Below are 20,589 nucleotides of genomic sequence, written 5' to 3'. Positions count from 1 at the left end.
CTCCATGAAGGAGGAAGGTGATCTCTTCAAAGCAGCAGCCAGCTCTTCATGTACATACAGAGAATCAAATATCATTAACGTTTAAATACATATACATTTGAAATTCAGTGCAGCTTAGAAGATAGTCTCATATGATGAGCTAGCACTTGACAACTCTGCCCAAATTGCTTATGCTGTAAATGGTCCAAGTAAACTCTTCACCCAGGTCTTATGCCTTTCTGTTCATAATGTGAAGTTGTTCGTGGGTCACCAAAAGGTGATTTGCGGTCAACATAACCAGTCAGGCAAGCATTTATATTGTAGACAATTATGCAAAAAAAAGTCACAGTATAGTTTAGTTACACTTTCCATTCCCTCTCCTCCCAATTTAAATAAAGCTGTCTTGACAAAGGCAAAATTATCTCACCTCTAAGTTGCACCCACATTCAGGAATGGTTTATTAGCACATCATACGGGGTGGCTTAAAGCATTTCCACAGTGGTCAATACAATGAAGCCTTTACATCAGTTTGGACTTTCAGTGTCATTTTCATAACGGAATAGCGTTTTTCCTCTCAGAGGCTACACAGCAGCCATAGAGGCACAGGATGGCTAACTATAACATTTTAAAGATTGACCTACAAAACTGAAATTACCATGATCAAGTCCCAGTATTAACAAATCAGATAGGATGGATTTAATTTTGTTATGAGAAGACATATGGAGTTCTAGTCAAAACTGTTTTGATTAGTTTTGATGCTTTCTAATGTCCAGCCTTCTAAACTGCAGCCAAGAATACTAGACAAAAGCACAGTAACTATTTCTCTACTCCATGCCCTGTAAGCTACCAATGAATGCTCACTTTTACACCAGTAATTTATTAACTTCATCAAGTTTGTCTTACTCACATATTAAGTTCTCATTGTATCAACACAGGGCATTTTTCACAAACCCCTGCATAACCTTCTATAGATTGCCCTCAATGCATTCTGGCTAAGTCTGTGAGACTACATATTGGAACTGCTGATACATAGACTCACGTTCTTCCCACTTAGAGTAAGTTTTGCCAGACTCCCATCATCATGTCCTTAACATGAGTTACCACCTTAAGAAGCCAGTTACAAAAAGTGGTTTTCAGTCCAAAAGATCATTGGGTTTCAAACTAGTTCAAGTCCAAGACTCTTTAAGAAAGTCTAAATCCTGCTCCAATTCAAGTTTTCAATGGTTTTATTCTAATATCAGAAGATTTAGATTCCTGTATGCACAGGGTAACCTTGTGACACTAATTCATTTGCTAGATTTTGGTGAAGAGAGCACAACTCAAATAGCTGAACAGAAATGCAGTTGAGCTATTAAAATACTCTATTGTAAAGATTATAGATTTTTAATGATGTGAAAACCCTTAACCATGTCACAGTAAGTTCAGCACAGTTCTCGAGTATGTTCATTCTGCCCATTCAGGAGTTAAAGCAATTTCACAATGCCACTATCAGAAGATAAAATATTTTTATGATACAAACATGTAATTGTGTAGCTCCACTGAATGTTTAGTACACTAGCCTGGTAATGTTGTGACAGAAACTTGCCCCAGAGTGACATTTATTCTGTTTCCCTATGAAGTTCTTTTCACAAGAGCTTAACTTTATTATTTCTTCCCCTCCTATTAGGGAAGGTGGCAAGAATTACTCTTCTCACGCATAAAAAACAATCCTCTACTGTTTCTCCAGCCATTCCTCAAGGAAACAAAATGCTAAGCCTAAGAAATGCTCCTTAACAGCTACTCCAAAATGTCTGGTCTGATATGAACTTGAAAGTACAATTTCATTGTCATTTACTTTTAGAAGCACAAGTATGCATGTTTTTAAAGCTTTTTTTTTTTAAAGCTGTCATTTCCTAAAGTTATATTTTACCTTCATTTGTCAGCTTTGAACAAGCTCCCACCTAATGTGTTTTTAATTATAGCCATTTATTTACACTTTATACCAGATAACACACTTTTGCTTTCCAGGTGCAGACAGAGGCCTTGGTTCTGCAGACTCCAAGCGCTCCATTTCAGTAGGACTACACTCAAACCCACCTTACAGCGTTAGAAGCAGACTCCTGAGCAACCCTGCAAAGAGGGGCTATGTTCCTTACTGCTTGGATTTTGCCATCCGTATTATTAAGTGATTTCTGAAAAGCAAAAAAGAGCACAGCTAACTTTGGTTATTTTCCAGCTCTCAGACTACCAGCTGTGTACCAACATGACAAATATAATAAAGCAGGAGAAACCTCATACACTGTCTAAACTGCCAGCCCAAGATAAACAGTATATTATTGTATTAGCATAAGGCAATGCAAACACGAGCGTGCCCACTGACCAAGGAACACACATTGCCCGAGTGAAAAAATTGTTAACAACTAGTCAGGAAACAAGCAGCCAGTACATGGAAACCGACCTGGGACGGCAGCCCCGGCTCGAGCCGCCCCAGGGCCAAGCCCACGCCCAGGGCAGGGTTACCCAGGCACACCGTACCCACGGCGGGCATTTCGCCGGCAGCCGCTGTCAGCCTCTTTCCCTCCCATGTCACGCAGGGACATGTCTCCCCTGCCACTCAGTAGCGGGCTGCGGCCACCCGGGACCCTCCGGACTCCCTCTCCTGCCGCGCTCCCACCTGGGCAGGGTCCGCAGATGTCCCGCTGGTGACAGGCACCCGGCTGTGTCACCCTCGGGCTGCGGGAGCGCAACCCCGCCCGGCCCCCCGCCTTCAAGCGGATCCGCTGGGGCGGCCCTACCAGGCCCGGGCCCCATATCCTCTCCTCACGCCGCCACTGCCGGGCCTGGGCCCACGCCATCGCCGCTCGCACCGCCCCACGCGGCCCGGCCCACCCCGGTCCGCCCCCCGCGCAGCCGCTGCCACCTCCCGCTCTCACCGCCCCGACCCTTATATCCTGCTCCACCACCCCACCCCGCGCCGCGCCGCTCCCCATAGAAGCGGCGCGGGGATTGGCTCCGCTGCCGCCAGCCGGCTGTGTGGGAGGCGGTGATTGGCGGAGCCCGGCCGCCAGCGGGCTGCCTCCCCGCGAGTGTGTGTCTCTGGCAGTGTCAATGGCTCCTCCTGCCACGGAGCAGCGACGGGCTTGAGACGGGCAGGACCGCGGGGCTCCTTTAAGAGAGGGATTTTCGGGGGGGCTGGGGCGGGGGGCCGCGGCGCGAACGTCCCCCACAGCCAGCGCTCGAGAGAGCCAGCGGCCGGCGGCTCCTCTGCCTCTCGAGCGAGCCGGCGAGGAGGCGGCAGTGGCGGCGGGACCTGCGCCTGAAGACCCCCCCCACTCCTTCCCTGCTGCCCGCTGCTGCGAGGCGGCCGCCCCGGGGCTCCCTCCTTCCCCCCCTCCCCGACGAGGCACCGGTTGCCGGAGGATTCCCCCCCTCCCCTCCCGCCACCCACACGAGTCGGCAAATGAACTCGGTCCGAGCCGCCAACAGGAGACCCAGGCGAGTGTCCAGGCCGCGCCCGGTGCAGCAGCAGCAGGAGAGGAACAACGCCGCCGCCGCCGCCGGGGATCGGGGTAAGTCAGGCGCCGCCGCGCCGAGCGGGGGCCTGTGCGGGGTTCGCCGGTGGCGCTGGGCCCCGCCGCACCCGGCCGGGCACCGGCAGGAAAAGCCCAGGCTGCTTCACCCTTGGCTCCCGCTCAGGCCGCGCTTTGTTTGGCTTGGGCTCTGCCCCGACTCGGGGCCGCTGGGCCCTGTCGCCGAGCGGGAGGGAGGCGGGGGCTCGGCCCCTTCCCCGGCCGCGCTCCCACGCCCGCCGGGGAGGGGGGGGGGAGCCGATGGCCGCCGGCGGCCCCTCAGGACGGAAGAGGGCGAACGCCCCCCCACCCCACCCCCGGCTCCGAACCCCCCGCCCCGTCCCCGGGGGCTGCGGGGAGGCGAGCCGCCTTAGCCCGAGAGAGCCGGTGCCTCCCTGCGGGGAGCGGCGGGCTGGGCCCCCGGGCCGGCGGAGGGGAGAGGCTACGCGGGAAGCCGTGGGGCGCGGGGGGAGCGGCGAGGGGGGAACGCCGGGGCCGGGCAACTTACGCCGACACCTTCCCCGCCGCCCTCGGCGAAATGGTGTCCGGGGGCGGCGGCCCGGGTCTGGCCGAGCCTCCGCGGCCCGCCGCGCCGCGCAATGTTTGCTGCGCAGTTCGGCGCACGGGCTTCGGGTTCCAGCACCCGGCGGGGGGGCGCGGGCCGCGGCTGATCGGCCATTTATTTACCTCAGCCACACCGCTTCCCCCCCCCCTTCTCCCCCTGCCGCGGCACCCGGAGCCGGCCGGATCGGAACGGGGGGCTCCGTTCCCCCGCGACCCACCCCTACCCGGCGGGTCCACCCGCGGCGGTGGGGCCGGGGCCTAGCGTAAAAATGTTGACAATTTGGAGCTAATGGGGGAAAGAAGCACCATTGTCTGAGGGGATCGGGAAGCGGCGAGGGGGGATTTGTCCCCGAACGGAGCCCGGAGCGGGGTCGGTGGTGCCGGGGGTGGGGGCGAGGGGGTGGTGGTGTCTCAGCCCTGGCACTGTCGCCCCAGTGATGGCTCCTGGGGGTGCGAGTGTGCGTGTGCTCCCTCTGTGCAGGGCTGGGTTTTTTCTTTTTTTTTCTTTTTTTTTTTTTTTTGAAGGCGAGATGGGGGTGGGATTGGAGGAGACATTTTGCATGTCTTATCTGGTGGATTGGATTTTAATTTTTTATGCATTTGCTGTCACAACTCTGGCATGATAAAGGAGACTGATCTGTGGTGCAGTTTTAGATGTACAAATGTCTTTTTAAAATAAAAAAAGAGCCTTCATTGTCATCTGAATGTCTTTTGTTTGAGTATCTAGGATATCACATCGAGAACGAGGTGTTTTAACTACGGAGATGCATCGTGATAAATATTTCAGTGCGTTTTATGCAATCAAAACATTTTAAGCAAATGAAGTAAGGAAAATTTAATCTGAGGAAGTATTTTTAATTCTCCATTCCTTCCCCCCTGCCCTCCCTCCCCTTCCTTCCCCCGCCCCCCCCCCCCCCCCCCCCGCACACATTGGTCAGAGCAAAGAATGTTACCCAGACCAGATTGCTGTGTATATAACCAGAGGATGTGATGTCTTATGCCCAATTATGGGTCTTGTGTAAACCTTCCAAAATCTTCAGTAATTATATAATTAAAATGACTTCTCTGGTACACTGACATTTAAAAAAAAAAACCAAACAAAAACCCAATGAAAAGAACTTCCTCCTCTCAATGACATGCACTGAGGATTTTCATCATCGATGTTTCATATGCAGAATATAGATTATTATTTTTTTTTCAACCCCACAGTTTACTCTTTTTTTTTTTTTTTAACCGATGAAAATATAACTTCTAAAAGGCACCCGGAAAGGTGTGCTTTTGGATTAAATGCTGTGATTATTCAGTTTTACATTGGACTACCTGTCTCGAACTGTTTGTGTGTTATTAATTTGCTAAAGATACAGGCAGAAACTTTTGCTGTTAAAATATGAGGCTGCAATTTATTTGCAGTAGTCTGACATTCTGTGAAACTCTACACTGGCTTTTTTTTTTTTTTTACGTTGTTCATTGCTGTTTACCACTCAGTGGTGATAAAATTGTAACAAAATCAAGTTCCACAGTTCGCTGAAATTACTGTTCCATACAGATCACCACTAGCTAGCTTTTTCCTTCCATTTTTGAAGGTCAGTTGCGCTAGGTCTGCCTTGCCCAAAAATGTATCTACAGCATTAGGGTCTTTTGCTAGTAATTTTATATCTACATTTGGGGTGTCTCTAGTGCAGTTCCTGTTCCTATCTCAGAACTTGCAAGGTCTGGTCCGCTATCTCTGGAAGCTAATGCTGATTTTACCCGTGACTTTGATCACTTTGTGCTGGGCTGTTACTGAGAAGGATGATGAATAATGCTGCTAAATTGTAAGCCAATATACAAGGGTTAGACTATACCACACAAGTCTGTGGTGACTTTTTTCACCTTTATTCCCAAGGAATGTAGGTCATCCTTAAAAAGGCTGTACAAAAGAAGCAGTGTAAGTTATTAGGAAGGGGTTTCTATTAAACTCAGGCTTGAATTTGTTTAAAAAACCTGTTATTAGATAATGTGAGTGCAGCAGTGATTAAATGAAAATTATTCTTTGTTATTAATTTCTTTCCTCCATATTACAGCAGAGTACTTACAAGTACAAATATCGTGGAAGAGAGTCCATAACATAGCACATAGTTAATCCTTGGAATTTCTTGTTGTTTTATATCATTAAAGTATATAGCTTAGTAAAATGCATACTAGGTCTTGAGCTTTATTTATTATTTAATGCTGCCTTAAGTAGACAGTGTATTGCAACTGTGTAACAGCTGTTACAGTCCCTGGTAAGCACGTGAACATTTTCACCACTGGGTAAAAATTGAGTTGTGACTCCTGTTACTACTAAACAGATCACTAGGAAAACATGGTTTTATAAAAATCCTCCATCAAAGGTTCCTTGTAAGGGTTCAAAAAATCATACAAATCTGTGTTTTATACTGTGAAGTGATTTTTATTTTCATGTATTTTTTATATGTATGAATAGATCTAATGAATGCATAATCATGCTATCTATATTATGCGTGATACACAAGGATTGTGTACCTGTCTTCTGCTTAGTGGGGAAGGGAGATCATAAATGATTGCAGGTAAAAAATTTTTCTCCCCCAAATTCATGGTGTTGTATGGCCAAGATAAGATGTCATCAGGTTATACTTTCCAAGATGTTTTGCCTTATGTTCTGCTGTTCACACCTCCCTCCATCTAAATTAGCCACTCTGGCTACACTGTGCTGCTTCTGTTTTACCTTCTCCCTCCTGATCTTCCCCCCAGTCACCAGTGGGGTTGCCAGTGGTTTATTCTGTGTTTTTTGGAATTCTGTGAAGGATACAGATAGATGGGTCTTTTCATTTTCTTTGGGACAATGATCTGCCCAAAAGGAAATCTGGGCTGGGTGATGTCTGGGTTTAAATATTCCTGTGTTTTCTAGTAGTGCTGTTTTTTTTTTCCTTGAGGGTATAGGTTTGGCTACAGCTTTAGGAAGAAGACAAGGTTAGGCAATTAAAATAAAAAAATCTTTTTCAGAATGCAGCTAAAACTGTCAACCTTAGAGCTATCACATAAAAATTTTTTTTCTTGTTTCTGTTCTTCTCAGAATAATAACATTAGTGCATATGTGCTTCTTGATAATGCCAGCACATAACTGGATATGGTACTGGTGAGGTTCTGAGCTTTATGTCCACTATTAAGTGCTTTTAGGACTGGATCCTGCACACTGTTAAGTACCAAACATGTAGCACCATGGCAGCTGTGTCTGCCACAATCCTGCGCGTTCCTTTTACGTGGTAGTGGTGTTCATGTGACAAGGCAGTGAGCTGGCTCTGGAGCTGCCTGCGCCAAATGCTCACTGCTTTTTTTCTTTTCCCCCAGGTTGATTTTTGGCACAAGTACCAGTACAAGGGAAGGTATAACACTGAATGCCTGTAGGTGTGGTGGGACTGTGGCAGCTCCAATTTAGATTGGGTTAAGCTGGGTCAATACTTCTGGAGTTGAGGCATACTTAATACATACAGCCTGTAAACCTACCTTGCAAGTTTGCTTCTTCCCCTCCCCCAATCTATTTTCCAAAGAAAACAAGACTTATACACCCATGCAGTCTGTCTGTCACTCTGCAGCTTCTGAACTTGTTAGCTCATTTCAACCAGATTTGACAAGGGGGTGTGAAGTTCTTAAGTTTTGTGGAAATTATTGACTGGGCAGAGGAAGAAGACAATGAGAGAAAGACATTTTATAACTTAGCCTCTCTACCCATGCCAAGAAGCAGCAACCAGCTGGCCTGTTAGCACACAAGGTAATTGAATTAGTCATTTGTCTGTATAGGGGACATGAGGGTTTGAAGTACTGGGCGAAAGAGTAGGTTTAGGCTGTGTAAGATTCAAACATGTAGAAACTAAGCCCCAGTAGATTTCTTGCTCACAAAGCTTGAATTTTGTAGTGCTGAGATAAATATCTCAGGGAAGTTAAGGAGTCTTTATCTGGCCCTGTTTCAAGTGCATGTGTGTAAGCATGTGCATACTATTTTTTTCATATTTATATGCACCAAAAGGCACCATTGGTGTGTGCTGGGCTGTAAGAGTAACTGAATTAAATGACTCTTATTCTGAAGCAAATGTCCAGACTTGCATCAAAACAACTAAATTGGTTTCAGTTTTTGTAGGATCATCCCTTATGGCAAGAAAACAAGAAGTCAGGCATCAGTTGCTCCAGGTGGAAAGAAATCTAATACAGGACTTTCTGTAATCCTTCAAAGAGAGTCCTAGGCTGTGAAAACTCGTATTTACCTATGGATGTGTAATCCTTGTTTCTGCAATGAAAAGTCTCTAAGGTCTACCTTACAGATAAAAGGTTAGAATCTATAAACTTGGTACTTCCAAGTACAGCTTCTGTTTCCCAAAGCCTGATTCTGCATCATGGAGCACGAAGGAGTGTCTGGGTACCTCTGCTGTCCTTCATGTAGGACAAGTGCCTAAATTTATGCTAAAGTTTCTATATGTTTTGGAGAGATCAAAACCAAGTGTATTTGTTCTTGATATGCAGAGTAGTGTTCATTGCCCATAGTTTTGGTGTATTTTGGTAATTTGTAAGGCCATTAACAACATGTTTCCCAGAAATACCAAATCTTTTTTTATTTAGCTTCTATGTTACAAAAACCTTGAGCCCAGTGATTTAAGTAAAGAAGTAATGAAGTCTCCTGCATCAATCTATTTGACACCTTTCTGCTTTGGGGGAAGGTTATGCTCTGTGTCGCCTTCCTGCTTTGTTGCTTCCTGCGAGAATCACAGTTACTGAGTAGGCCAAAGCTGTCCAGTGTGTGTCAGGCTTTTACTGCAGGTGTGCAGGGTATTAGGCATAGTAAGAATTATGTGCGCTGGATATGGAGGATTGAACGTATATGCATAGAATTGGAGCACTGTGAGTGCTTTGTCAGCCCAGCAGCTGCCCGGGAACATCAGGCTTGCAGCTAACTTTACATCGGTGGTTTCCTCACCAGCATGGTAAATCTGGTGTGCCCAGGAAGTGCTGAATTTGCAGTGCCTGTACAGAGGGACTGCTGTGTGCGTGTGTTTATTCGGCACATTAAGCACACTTAGGCTGCACATACACAGTAGTATCATCAGGGAGGCCAGGTGGCAGCCAGAGGGGGCTGTCACTGCAGCAAGGACAACTTGTCTGGCCCACCCTCAGGTCTGGGTCGCTTTTGTAAAGGGAGTGAGTATGCACCAGGTGTGTTGTAATGTGGGTCACCTGTGGTAGAGCTTAAACTTCCCCTTTCAGATTGTGGCTGTTAACTGTTTGGTCTGCTTGGAAGAGGAGGTAGCGTGCTTCTAAGATTTATATATTGCGCTTATTAAATATATTTAGTGTTATATAACAGATGGTGTAGGGAAGGTAAATCAGAACTGTTCAATGTGTGGACAATAAAAGCAAAGAAGAGAAGAAAGTATGACTGAACTAACTGGAATTGAGAAAATGAAAGGTTTGTTCAGTTGACTTTGTCATTACCTAATCCTCTTACGTTTTCTGGTTGGTAAGTACTTCTGTTTGTTTCTTGCTTCTGTGGTGTTTCTCTGTTCAGCACTTGAATAGACAGGGAAGAATACTTGGTGATTTTTATTATTGTTCATGGTACTAAACTGCAGCATCTGAATATAACCTGGGATTTTACTGAGTCCTTCAGTTCTTGATTAAATGAGCGGGGCAGGGGGCAAAGAAAGCAAGGTAAAAAATACAGTAAAATTATAGAACATCTATCAAAATTCTGCTTTTATAATGTATTGCTACTTTTTAAAAAGACTTTTAAATTGTTGTAAAAGAGGAGAGCAAGATCTAGGCGTAGATTCTGAAGTAAAGATGACATTCTAGGAGAACCTCCTATCATTTAAATTGTAATTCCTATCAGAAAGCTCAACAAACTCTTTTTTGAGGTGTTTAAAAATCTCTGAATCTGGAATAATTCTTAAAAAGTAACTTGCTTAGCAGTTATTGTGATTCTTCTCAGTAACTAAGTTTTGCTGGTTATACTGCTGCCTGTTCTTAAAATCTTCGCCCATATGTAGAGGCTGGGAGGACATAGACGGGCAACAAATGAACACTTGTAAAACATACAGTTCTTTCAGCAGGCTTTTAGGGACTATTTTTTATGCACTCCCCTGAGATACTTCCTTTAGTTGCATTTTGATAAGTTCACTAATTTAGAGCCTGGCTGCTAGAGGGAGGGGTCTCTCTGTTATTCCTGCTCTGGCCCCATGTGCTTCTTGGTGCTTGTAGCTCCCTGAACCAGATCGCCACAGAAATGAAGCCTCCAAAACACCCTGAATAGCTGTCAGCTGGTTTAGCTCTTGGAACTAACTAACTGCAGAGTTTGAGTGTTTAAGTGGCCATCACTTATGTGGTTGGGAGGAGGAGGAGGAAGGAGGTGGGACTGCCCCTCGTTGTTAGGTCAGTTTAGCTGTCATGTGAGGCTGGAGCCTTGCAGAGTGACTGGCAGTGGTCCTGTCCGGTTGAGAGGAGCTCTCAAAATGCTGCTATGGCGCTCTCTTCTACAATGTGTGCTACTATACATACAATGAAACCTACTGTTCGTTGTAACAGAAACCTGCAGTTTCCATTCCATTGCCAGGTTTGTCAGGGCCCTCCTGATGTCTTAAATGTGAGAGTTCAGGCACTGCTTTGTTCTAGGAGCTCAAACTGCTGCATAGTTGTTTTCTGCCTAGAAACGTTGTCAGTGAGGCTAGGTTTGTTTCTGGTAACAGCTATATTTTCTTGGTTCTACTTAGTTTATTCAGCAAAAATGCCTAGAAATATCTTTCCAATACATACCAGATATTACTGGTATTCTGATATCAAAATAGTAGTGTTCATCTTCTTGTGCAACTGGTTCTGCGTTCCAAAAAACTGATTCAGCTGTCTAGCTCTACCCTGTGAGTGCCAATCTAGTGTTGACAGAGTATATAAAGTTTTTCCTCAGATTTTCTGTCCTGCTGGACTTCACTGAGCTTGGTAGGTGTTTGGATTAGGGTTGTTTGTTTGATGATGGTTTTTGCAATTATTTTTGAAAACTGATTTTAAAAATGAACTGAACCTCTTATCAGACACTGCTCTTGGGCTGGGCAAATACTGGGGCTGAACAGTAAGAGCGCATGTGAGTTATTCTAGCTGTAGGCCACTGGAAGGACTACTCCTCCTTACATTTGAGAGGACTCTTTAGTTCCTAGCTGCCGAACACAGTGTGGAGAAACAAGCACTCTTGGGAATGAGGTTGGGAAGCAAAAGCTTGGTTTTTGTCCTACTGTGAATTGCCATTACAAGGCAAAATGAACAACTGTACTTGGAATTATTACACTTGTTTTAAACAACCACTGTCCAGAAAAGCTTAATTTGCAGTCTCATGGTCATCATGCTGTGTGCATGTTTTATACCAAGAGACTGGTTAGCATGACTAGGTCATGTTGCAGTAACTGTTTCCTTTTGGTAATCCCAGTTTGTAGTGTTTGGAAACAGCCTATTTGCCTTAAGGGCTCTGATATGTGGGTTCTCTTATGTTGCTTCTTTTCAGTTTACACATCTAGAAGTAAAGGTTTGAGGGTTTAATCTCTTGCTTTCTGAATACGGGTGAATTGTAGCTCTACAGCCAGTCTAAATTTCAAGCCATCTTTGTATTTGGACGAGTTATTGTAGGATGACAGGTTACCATATGTCAGCTGATCTGTGGTATCTGATTCACAGTAATTGTTCATGTGTATGCTCTTAGCCTGTGGCAAATGAAAGGTAATTTGAGTTAGCTTGACCCCCTTTCATTATGCTCTTTCAAGGCACTCCCTTCTCCACGTGGATTGTTAGACCTGCTGGAGTGCCTTGGCTAAAACAATAACGCAGTTTCTGTCCCCGAGCTAGTTTGGGTGTATCTGCACGACAGTAAGATGAGGGCTTCGCCACAGTTTCCTGTATTGTTGCTGTTTTGAGATCATACCTTGCTGAAGGAGTGAATACTACGAAGATGCTACCCTGAAAATCAGTCAGATGTTATAATTACAAGGTACGTTTTTCTTCAGCAAAACCTCCGAAAGCTTTATTGGTATGCGTCAAAACACCACAAGTTAGTTGTTTATTTCACAGTGTCTTGGTATACTTCTGTCTTGTTTTTAAAGAAGTAGGTTTTATCTTCAGTTCTTTCAGAAGATACTTGGTAATTGAAATAATTCTAACACTGCAGTAACTCCTTCGGATGTTCTGAAAATCCTGGCTAGCTGAAAGATTTCCACTGACCACAATGGCACTTGAATTCGATCTGAAATGACATGAAAGGTAAAACAATTGATTTTCTCTTTAGTGTGTAGTTCTTATTTGAAATTTGATTTTGCAACAGTAAATACATAGCTATCCAGTCTGGTTCATCGATAATTATTAAAAATCTAAAATACTACTTAAATGGATATGGAAAAATAGATATTGCTGCCCTGTCTTGCTGCCCTACTGAATTCTAAGGCTCCCAAAGAGAAACTCAGAACTGCCTCTTGAATCTACGTCATTTCCCCTTCTCCCACAGATGAATCTGGTTAATTACTGCACTACTGATCCTATGTGTATATGACAAATAAAAAAATTCCCTATTTTTCATTCTTATTTGGCCAATGAGAGTTTTTTAGGAGGTATTGCATAATATTTATAGTTCCCAAGCTTCTCATACTTGGGGAAATTGAGTGGAAAGGTGTGACTTCTTTTCTTTACTTGGAATTTGGTCTTAAGACGTAGGCCTTGGTGCAGACTTGCTGTAGTCCTCTGAGAAATAAATAGTTGTGAAAGTTTGTCAATATATCTTTAGAGAACTTTATGCTGCAGAAGCATAACCAAACTTCCAATTCTAATAATTTTTCTAAGAGTTGAGGACAAAAGAGATGCTTTTTGGCTAAATAAGCCTTTCTTGACTATTGGGAAAGCAAGAGACCAGAAAGATGACCCAAATGCTGTTGGGTAATCAAATTAAATTGTGTGTAGTAGCTGTTCAAATTAATGTTCGCTATTTCCTCAAGTTGTTGCTGTCTTGAAGGAGGAAGGACAGCAACTTTGTTTAGATGGATGTTTTGTTGGTCTGTGGCAAGATGTGACACTTCACCTTTCTCTGAACATGGTGAGATGTGTGACCATCTTTTTTTGGCAGGAAGGTTCTGCCCTTTCATCGTCTTCAACAGTTGTTGAAGATTAGTTATTCCAAGTAAACCAGAGTTTAATCTGGAATATCACTGGCTCTGTTTTGACCTGCATTGACTGCAGCTGCCCAAGTCGAGATCATGGACAGGGACAGGAGACAGCTGGGATCCATCCTTTGTGACCTTGGAAGCTGCAAGACTGAAGGCCTAGGGTGGTTGCAGTATAGGAAAATAAGTAGCGGATTTTCCATCACAAAAGAACCATTTTATTCAGATCCACTTGGAGCTTCCTCTCTGGCTCCATTTTTAACACTCTGCGAAGCTATATAGTAATTGAGCCTCTAAGGCATATGCTTCAGATTGTTGTTGAGAGAACCTCCTTCAACACAAGTTGTGCAGTCATTTGGCTAGCTAAGCATCAGTGGGAAGGCAGGAGATAAATGCTCTGGGCTACTGTTGCTGTCTGGATGATTAGAAGAAGAATGGGTGTGATTGTGATAACGGGTAATACCTGGATGACTTCAGGTGGCCTTTGATGAAAGGGTCTAAACCCATTATATCTTGCCAAATTTCTTAGCAGCAGCTGCTCATTGATCAGCAGCTTGTGATTAATAATCTGCTGATACACTTGACGGTATCAGTATGGATGCTTGCTGTTGTCAAATTTTACCTTAATTTAAAAGGCGTAAGTAACTGAAAAAGGCATACGTGAGTAGCTTCAGTGGGTGTCTAATGAAGCTCTGTTCCGAAGATGAAGTTGTCATGGTACCTGTTGATGTGATGTTGGATTTCCCATTTTTCTAAGTAATGTTTGAACACCTGAGCTTGTTAATGTTAAAAGTGTTAATAGGAAATAACGTTTTCTGACAGCTCAGTCTCATCTAAACTGATTTTTTAAATGCCAGAGAAGAAGAGGTGAAATTATTCTGATTTTCAGGTATAGACAAAATAACCTTAATATGTAATTTTAAAGGAAAAAATATTGTTCATGGTAATGTTGAAATAAGCACTTGATCTGTTAGAGGCTTCTTGCTTTATTATAGCTATTAGCTATAGTTTCCATAATTGGGCTGAAAAGAAAAAGTAAGTATAAAAGAAATGTTAACTTTTTTGTAAAAAAAAAAAAAGTGGATAATGTGGGAATAAGAAGAATGGAAGACTAACTTTAAACAATTTTATCTGAAATTTTCAGTATTAATATTATGTGGTAGTCCAGTTTAAGATAATTTCTTTTTTTTTGGCCTATGTTTTTCTGGATAACTTTTTCAAGAAACTGAAGATTTAAGCATGTGCTCTGCTGTGGGTTGCTCTTAAGCTGATTAATAAATATGGTGGAAGTTAAAAATAGGTAGTGTTGGAAAAATCATGATTTTAAACTTCTCTGTTTGAAAGGCCTACCAAGCAATACCTGCCATCCACTGATGCTGTAGGAGTGGATTCATTACCATGTTCTTGGGTAAATCCCAGCAGACTGACTGCATAGTTTATGATCTTGGTCATTAAGACAACTGAAATAAATGAAACGAAGAGCGCTGTGAGCTGCTAATTTTTTTGTGTGTGTGTAAGATTCAGAACTGTTATACAATCCTGTGAAATGAAGAACAGTAGCTGAAGCACTGAGCATGCTGAAATCCCAGTGAGTTGAGCACAGTGATTTTCAGACTAAATATACTTTGGGTGCCACCCCAATTTTTTCTTCCTTAGCAGCAAGGTTGGACCTCCAGCATTCCTCTGGACTACCACTATTAGCAAACAGATGGAGTCTGTTGAAGGCAGAAATGATCAACTGTTTCTGTCACTTGAGTGGTGGAAATAATTACCACTTTCATAATGAGCAAGTTTTAAATAGTAAGAAAAACTGAAAAAGTGGTCTGGTTTAGTATCTTTGTGATGTTTTGATGCAGATGTAGACACTAATGTTATGTGTATATACTGTGTTAAATACTCGCTATGATTTTTCTTAATATTTGTGTGTAGGGTCCTGTTGGCAGAAAGGTTATATTTTTCGGTAACATAAATACTGTGTCTGCATTATGGTGGCTGGGGGAACTGCTTGACCCTCGTTAAGGTTTCTTTTGTAAGATTTCTGGGATATATTTTTTTTCTTTCACCCAAATTCTTTAGTACTGCAGAAGTGGCAGAATATATTCCAGAAAGTGAATTTTGATTTCACAAACTAGAGGAATTAAAATGTGGTTTGAGAAAGAGGCTAAGATCAGAATAGCAAGATCTGAGAACTTGGTATCTACAAATCCTGCTTGTGTTGGTTTTGTAGGTCAGTTTAAAAAAATCAACTTGCTTCTCTTTTATTAATAAAGATAAGTGATAATTTCTTCCCAAGGCATGCCTCTTCTTCCTGCCTATCAGATATTTTTCACATATGTGGAGGCAAAATTCTGAAGTATTCCTTTCTCCAAACCTAGCTGGCTAAGTTTCCCCACCTAGATAAAACGTTGTTAGAGTCTTTGTAAAAGACTTAATGATCTTAGGAATTTAAATTAAATAAGAAATTACTTTTTTAGTGACTTTATTCTTTTAAGAATAGGCTCGTATGTATGTGTACGTATTTAACTTTTTCTCTTTGAAGTAAGAGGACTAATTCAGTGGTTCTTTCGTTTCCTCTTTCAGTGTTTCTAGTAATAGTAATGCAGTGGGTGGAGTGAGGGTAAGGAGCAATTTCTAGTCCAGAAGGTTCCTGACTTACTGATATCTTCACAGAAATCCTTATTTTTGTATATACTAAGGGTTTACTTGGGAAAGAGCTGTTCAAGCATTCCATGATGTAAAAAAAAGATACTAATCAGTGCACTCAACTTTGAACCTTCCCTTCTGCCTGAATGCCTTGCATTTGGGTTCCAGTAAATGTGGGAAAATGTCTCTTACCCCACCATTTCTTACAGTGATTCCAGTGATGGCCTAGAGTAATTTCAGGTACTGGTAAGGGATCCCCGTTGTTTTACTAATTTGGATATTTGCCTTGCAGTACTCTTGTGCCCTGTAGACTTTCATTTGTGCCTGTGACTGTCCTCATTGCACACCTGGGATGTAGTGAAGTGTCATTGTTCTGACTTCAGCAGCAGGAAATGAAAGTGTAAAGAAATGGTGTAACTTGCTCAAAATCACCAGGGAAGCCTTTAGGCACAGTTTCAATGCTGGTTTAGGCAGTGTAATTGCAGATTGCCACCAAAAGGGATTTTCTCAGTGGTGCTTTGCTTCTTCCTTCCTTTGTTTTTAGTGACAATGCATCTGCACAATCACTGGCCGTGTGTGAGTGAGCTGGTGGGAAAAAGTCTGTACTCTTCTTTCTGGCAGTCTTATACTCTTAAAGTGGTTTAACTTAATCATGGAACCACATCTGTGGCAAAGCACAGAATTGAACATGGTGCTCTTGAGTTCCCATGGTTGGTCCAGTCTAGTTTTGAGCTATACAGTCTTTCTTGGTACAATACCTGTCGTCTTTCTGGACCTATTTTAGTGCTCAGCTTGTCCCACAATAAGAAGTAGACGGCTGGACTGAGAGTTGTTGCTCTCAGTTGTCATTTGTCTTCGCAGCTGATCACTGTTCAAGGCAAGTATCTCTGGCTCAAATATGGTTGTGGTGGTGCTTTAATCTTTCAGGGCAGCATATTAAGGTAAGCGGGAATTGCAGTTGGCTGGCTCAATTATGCTAGGCTGAAAACTGGAGCTGCTCTTGAATTGCCACGTGAGCTGTATGGCCATCTGTCATTGGGGCAACAACTTGTATTCTAAGGGGCAGCTGGCAGGGTTGAGGTTTGCTTCAGCTGGCAGACTTTTTTTTTTATAATTTGCCACTGCATGTCAGTCAGAGCCCTTATTTGTGGGTAAGGAAGAGAGTAGGGGTTGCCTTAATTGTTTGTGCAATTAACTTAAAAAACCCCAAGAGGAACAGTGGGCATTTCTGTGAGAATAAATTATGTTCTATTAACTTGTATTCTGTGTCCTTACAGATTATTTCTTGCAGTTTTGAGATATAACAATAATGGGACAGTTGTGAAGCCATAGGTGTGCCTGTGCATGCACTGAACCATACATATGGCACATGCAAATTATACATTATTACTAAAATGCAGTGTTATATTGTGAAAGCAAAAATACTGAAGGAAATACGTTGAGAGACAACCTATAGAAAGGATCATGCTGAAGACTCAAGCGTTTAGATTTTGCACTTGTTCTTTAGAAACTATCTTACAGGTAAGGATGTGGGAACTCTTAATGGTATTGATCATATGGACATGATGCTGTGAGCAGAGAGAGGAAAAAACCACCAACAACATCATTTTATCTGAGGAAGACTATGGATTTATGAAAGGTAATTGTTGGGAAAGCAAGTAGTTGGAGAAAACACTAGCTGGCAGTCAATATGTGGCTTTTAATTTGAAATGCTTCAAATACTTTTATCGGAAGAGGGGGTACTGATCCCTCTGTTTTTGGTTGGTTGACTTTTTTGGGTTTGGTTTTCAAGACTAGGAATGAGTTGATAGTTTACTGGTTTTGGGAAGTCTCACGGAGCCTAGGATACCATTTTACATTGGCTCTTGCATAAGTCTAACTGCTATTATTTGTTCATCCCATACAGCTGGATGATAGGCTGGGGGTAGAGGGTAGGAAACAGTGTAACTTCATTAATGGATTCTTAATCCTCAATCATAATCTGGACTGGTGCAGGTGATATTCTGCTCTAATTTACCCAGCTGCTGGCTGCTCTAAAAGGACCTTTATAAAGATGATGGTAGCTGGCATACATGTGCTCTGTCCATTTCTCCTCACTCTTCTAGCATGTCCAGTAGACCAAAGACCATTAAAGGGAATATGTGCAACATGAATTTATTGACTTTGTGCTTCTGAGAGAGACACTAGTTTGGTATTGGATTCTGCCTCAGTGTTGATTGTGCCTTTCCAATGTCTAGAAATAATTGGTAGGGCCCCCAGGCTGTTCAGGTTGGAGTCTTATTAACATGCAGTAGGACATGTCCGAAGCATCTCCTCATTGCTATGTGTAGCTCAGGGAACAGCCTGGAATGAAAATTTTCTGTAGAGCTGCCTACTAAGTTATATCATTTGGTAGGTGAAAGCAAATTTTTGATGGGAAACTTTTTTTGCTTTCAGATGTAGTGGAAGCATTTGTCTTTAATTGCTTCAAATTTCCAGGAAATAGTATTTAGTTCTCTTGTACTTTTCAATCTGAAAAGTACAGTTGATTTTAAAAAAATATAATGACTTAGAATAAAAAGTTATAATCATAAATACCAGAAAGGGCACTGACAAACTATTGTTCTCATTTATACTGGCAAAAAGAAGTTCAGTGGGACTTCAAAAATTACTTCCAGTGTAATTGTATCTGTTAAAGGATTTGCCTGATATTGTCAGTATTTTGAGATGTTCAAGTCCATGACTTAGTTGCCTTGATTTTGGTCTTTACTGTGGCACCATGCTTCTTAATAGACACATTAGAGACAGCTCTATGTTGTCAACCCTGCAGTCTTGTCTGAGGCTGTCCCACTGGGGAGGGTGGAGAGGCTGTGGAGCCCTGGTATTACTTTTTAAAATGGTTTTTAACTTGTGTTTTAATACACATTAGTCTCCTGCCTCCAGTGGCATTTGTAGTGATGAGTGGGGAGAATGTGTGGTGGTGGTACAGCTTTTTCCTTCCCTTCTTTTTATCCCAAGTATCCTCTTCGTTGGGGATCCAGAAGTCCTCTGTATTTACAGTGAGCAACTAGTTCACAGTAAGGTTTGACTTCATAGAAATGAAAATTCATTTTGAACTGATCTTTACTCAAGATGTCTGCAGCTAAGGGCACCAAACCAGATTTCTTTTGGCACTTGTGTCATTGGCAATTTTGTTGCTGTGTTGGTTCTAGAAGTTCTCCCTTTGTATAATTTTCTTCCATTCCTAACACTGTCATAGCTGAAGGTTTGCAGATCTCCAGCCACAATGCATTTCTTTTCATTAGAGGAAAGCTCCTCTCCTTTCCCATTTGTTTTCTAATGAGCACGAAAGATATTTTTAAAAGGCTTTTTTTTTTGCCTAAAAATCTAAGCTGAAGTAGCCAAACTGGATTTTTGTTTTTGAAATGGATGTGACTTTTTATTTTACTTTTTAAGTTTGAGGGCACTAGCTCTCAAGTGTGAAACGTGGTTAACAAATCTTTCAAAACCTGTTACATTATCTCACAGCTCTTCACTTTGCAGGAATGCTGACATTTTCTGACTAATAGATGGCACCACGTGTAGTGTGAGTGGTTCTCACCCTTGGAATAAAGAGGAGCTTGCTGCAATGAAAGATGGTTTTAGTCCTTTACCAACCTGCTGCTCTTAAAGTCTTGTTAGCATAATACTGTTTTGTGTGTGCTTAATTATATGTGTTCAACAGTTTACTGTGTGGCAGTAAATCTAGTCTGAGCTCTAAATGGGACTTTTACTCTCCCAGTCTAGGTTGTTATAAATGTTTAATGTCTTAATTTTTTTTCATTCTGGTAACTGCATTTGACTAGTGCACTTGATCCAGAAAGTATCTGTTACTACTGTATGCTTTACTTAGTACCAGATGGGAGCCCCAATATATGTGAATTGCTTTTCTCTATGTTTAATTAAAGTCATAGGTGTATATTGCTTAAAGGAGCTGTCAGCCTCTTGCCTGTATACAAGACCTATAGAGTTGCTTTTGACTGTTTCTCATACATTGTGCCGATGTATGTACTTTTTTTTTCTGGTTGAGTAGCATGGACTGCTATATTGCCCACATAGCCATTAAGATATTAGTATGACACATAGCTGTTACCTAGCACCAGCAGAGCTCTTTCATTGGGGGTGGGTGTTGGGAAGAAGGTATGAATAGCAGTTTCTTTGGCTGAAGCTACAGGAGAAGTTACTAGAAAATAGGAACTTATAAGTATGTATTAATTCCTCTCCTTCCATCCCCATTCAGGAGAATTGGAGGGTGTACTGAAAAAAGAAAAATGATATTTTTTCTTCCTTACAGAACTTTATTTTTAATTGAAATAGATATAGAGGTCAATATAATTTTTTAGTGTCATTATTATTACCTAAACTCTGAATGGTTACTGTTTGGTTGGGTGGTTTTGTTTTTCAGTGCTTCCCCCCACCCCTCCCCCATTTCCAACTTATTATGTCTGGTATATTCTTGCACAAGAATTTAGGTCTCACTTGCTCCTCAGTAGGAGAGGAAATGTCACAGTAATCATGTTGATGATGGAGTCCCTTGACTGTTGGGTTGCTTGCTTGGTTGGTGTCCCTCTTTCATATTCCCTTTCTCCCCAAGCTATTGTTTTGGGTTTTTTTGTCTTTATTATTATAGCTGTCTTACTTTTCATGTACCCTATGTGCACACT

General features: G+C 42.6%; 1 protein-coding gene across 2 annotated transcripts in view; it reads left to right on the top strand.

Annotated features, from left to right (window-relative positions):
- The first annotated feature begins 3,051 nt into the window (after positions 1 to 3,051).
- Positions 3,052 to 20,589, top strand: part of FBXO11 (F-box protein 11) — a 77,532-nt gene continuing 59,994 nt past the window's right edge. For both annotated transcript variants that reach the window (XM_064446441.1, XM_064446440.1), the window contains exon 1: positions 3,052 to 3,527. In XM_064446441.1, coding sequence (XP_064302511.1) covers positions 3,419 to 3,527 — 109 coding nt within the window. In that variant the 5' untranslated portion in view covers positions 3,052 to 3,418. The remainder of the gene's footprint in view (positions 3,528 to 20,589) is intronic.

The sequence above is a fragment of the Phalacrocorax carbo genome, chromosome 3 (genome assembly GCF_963921805.1).
Source record: "Phalacrocorax carbo chromosome 3, bPhaCar2.1, whole genome shotgun sequence".
Lineage (NCBI taxonomy): Eukaryota > Metazoa > Chordata > Aves > Suliformes > Phalacrocoracidae > Phalacrocorax > Phalacrocorax carbo.
This window is presented reverse-complemented; position numbering and strand designations above follow the sequence as displayed.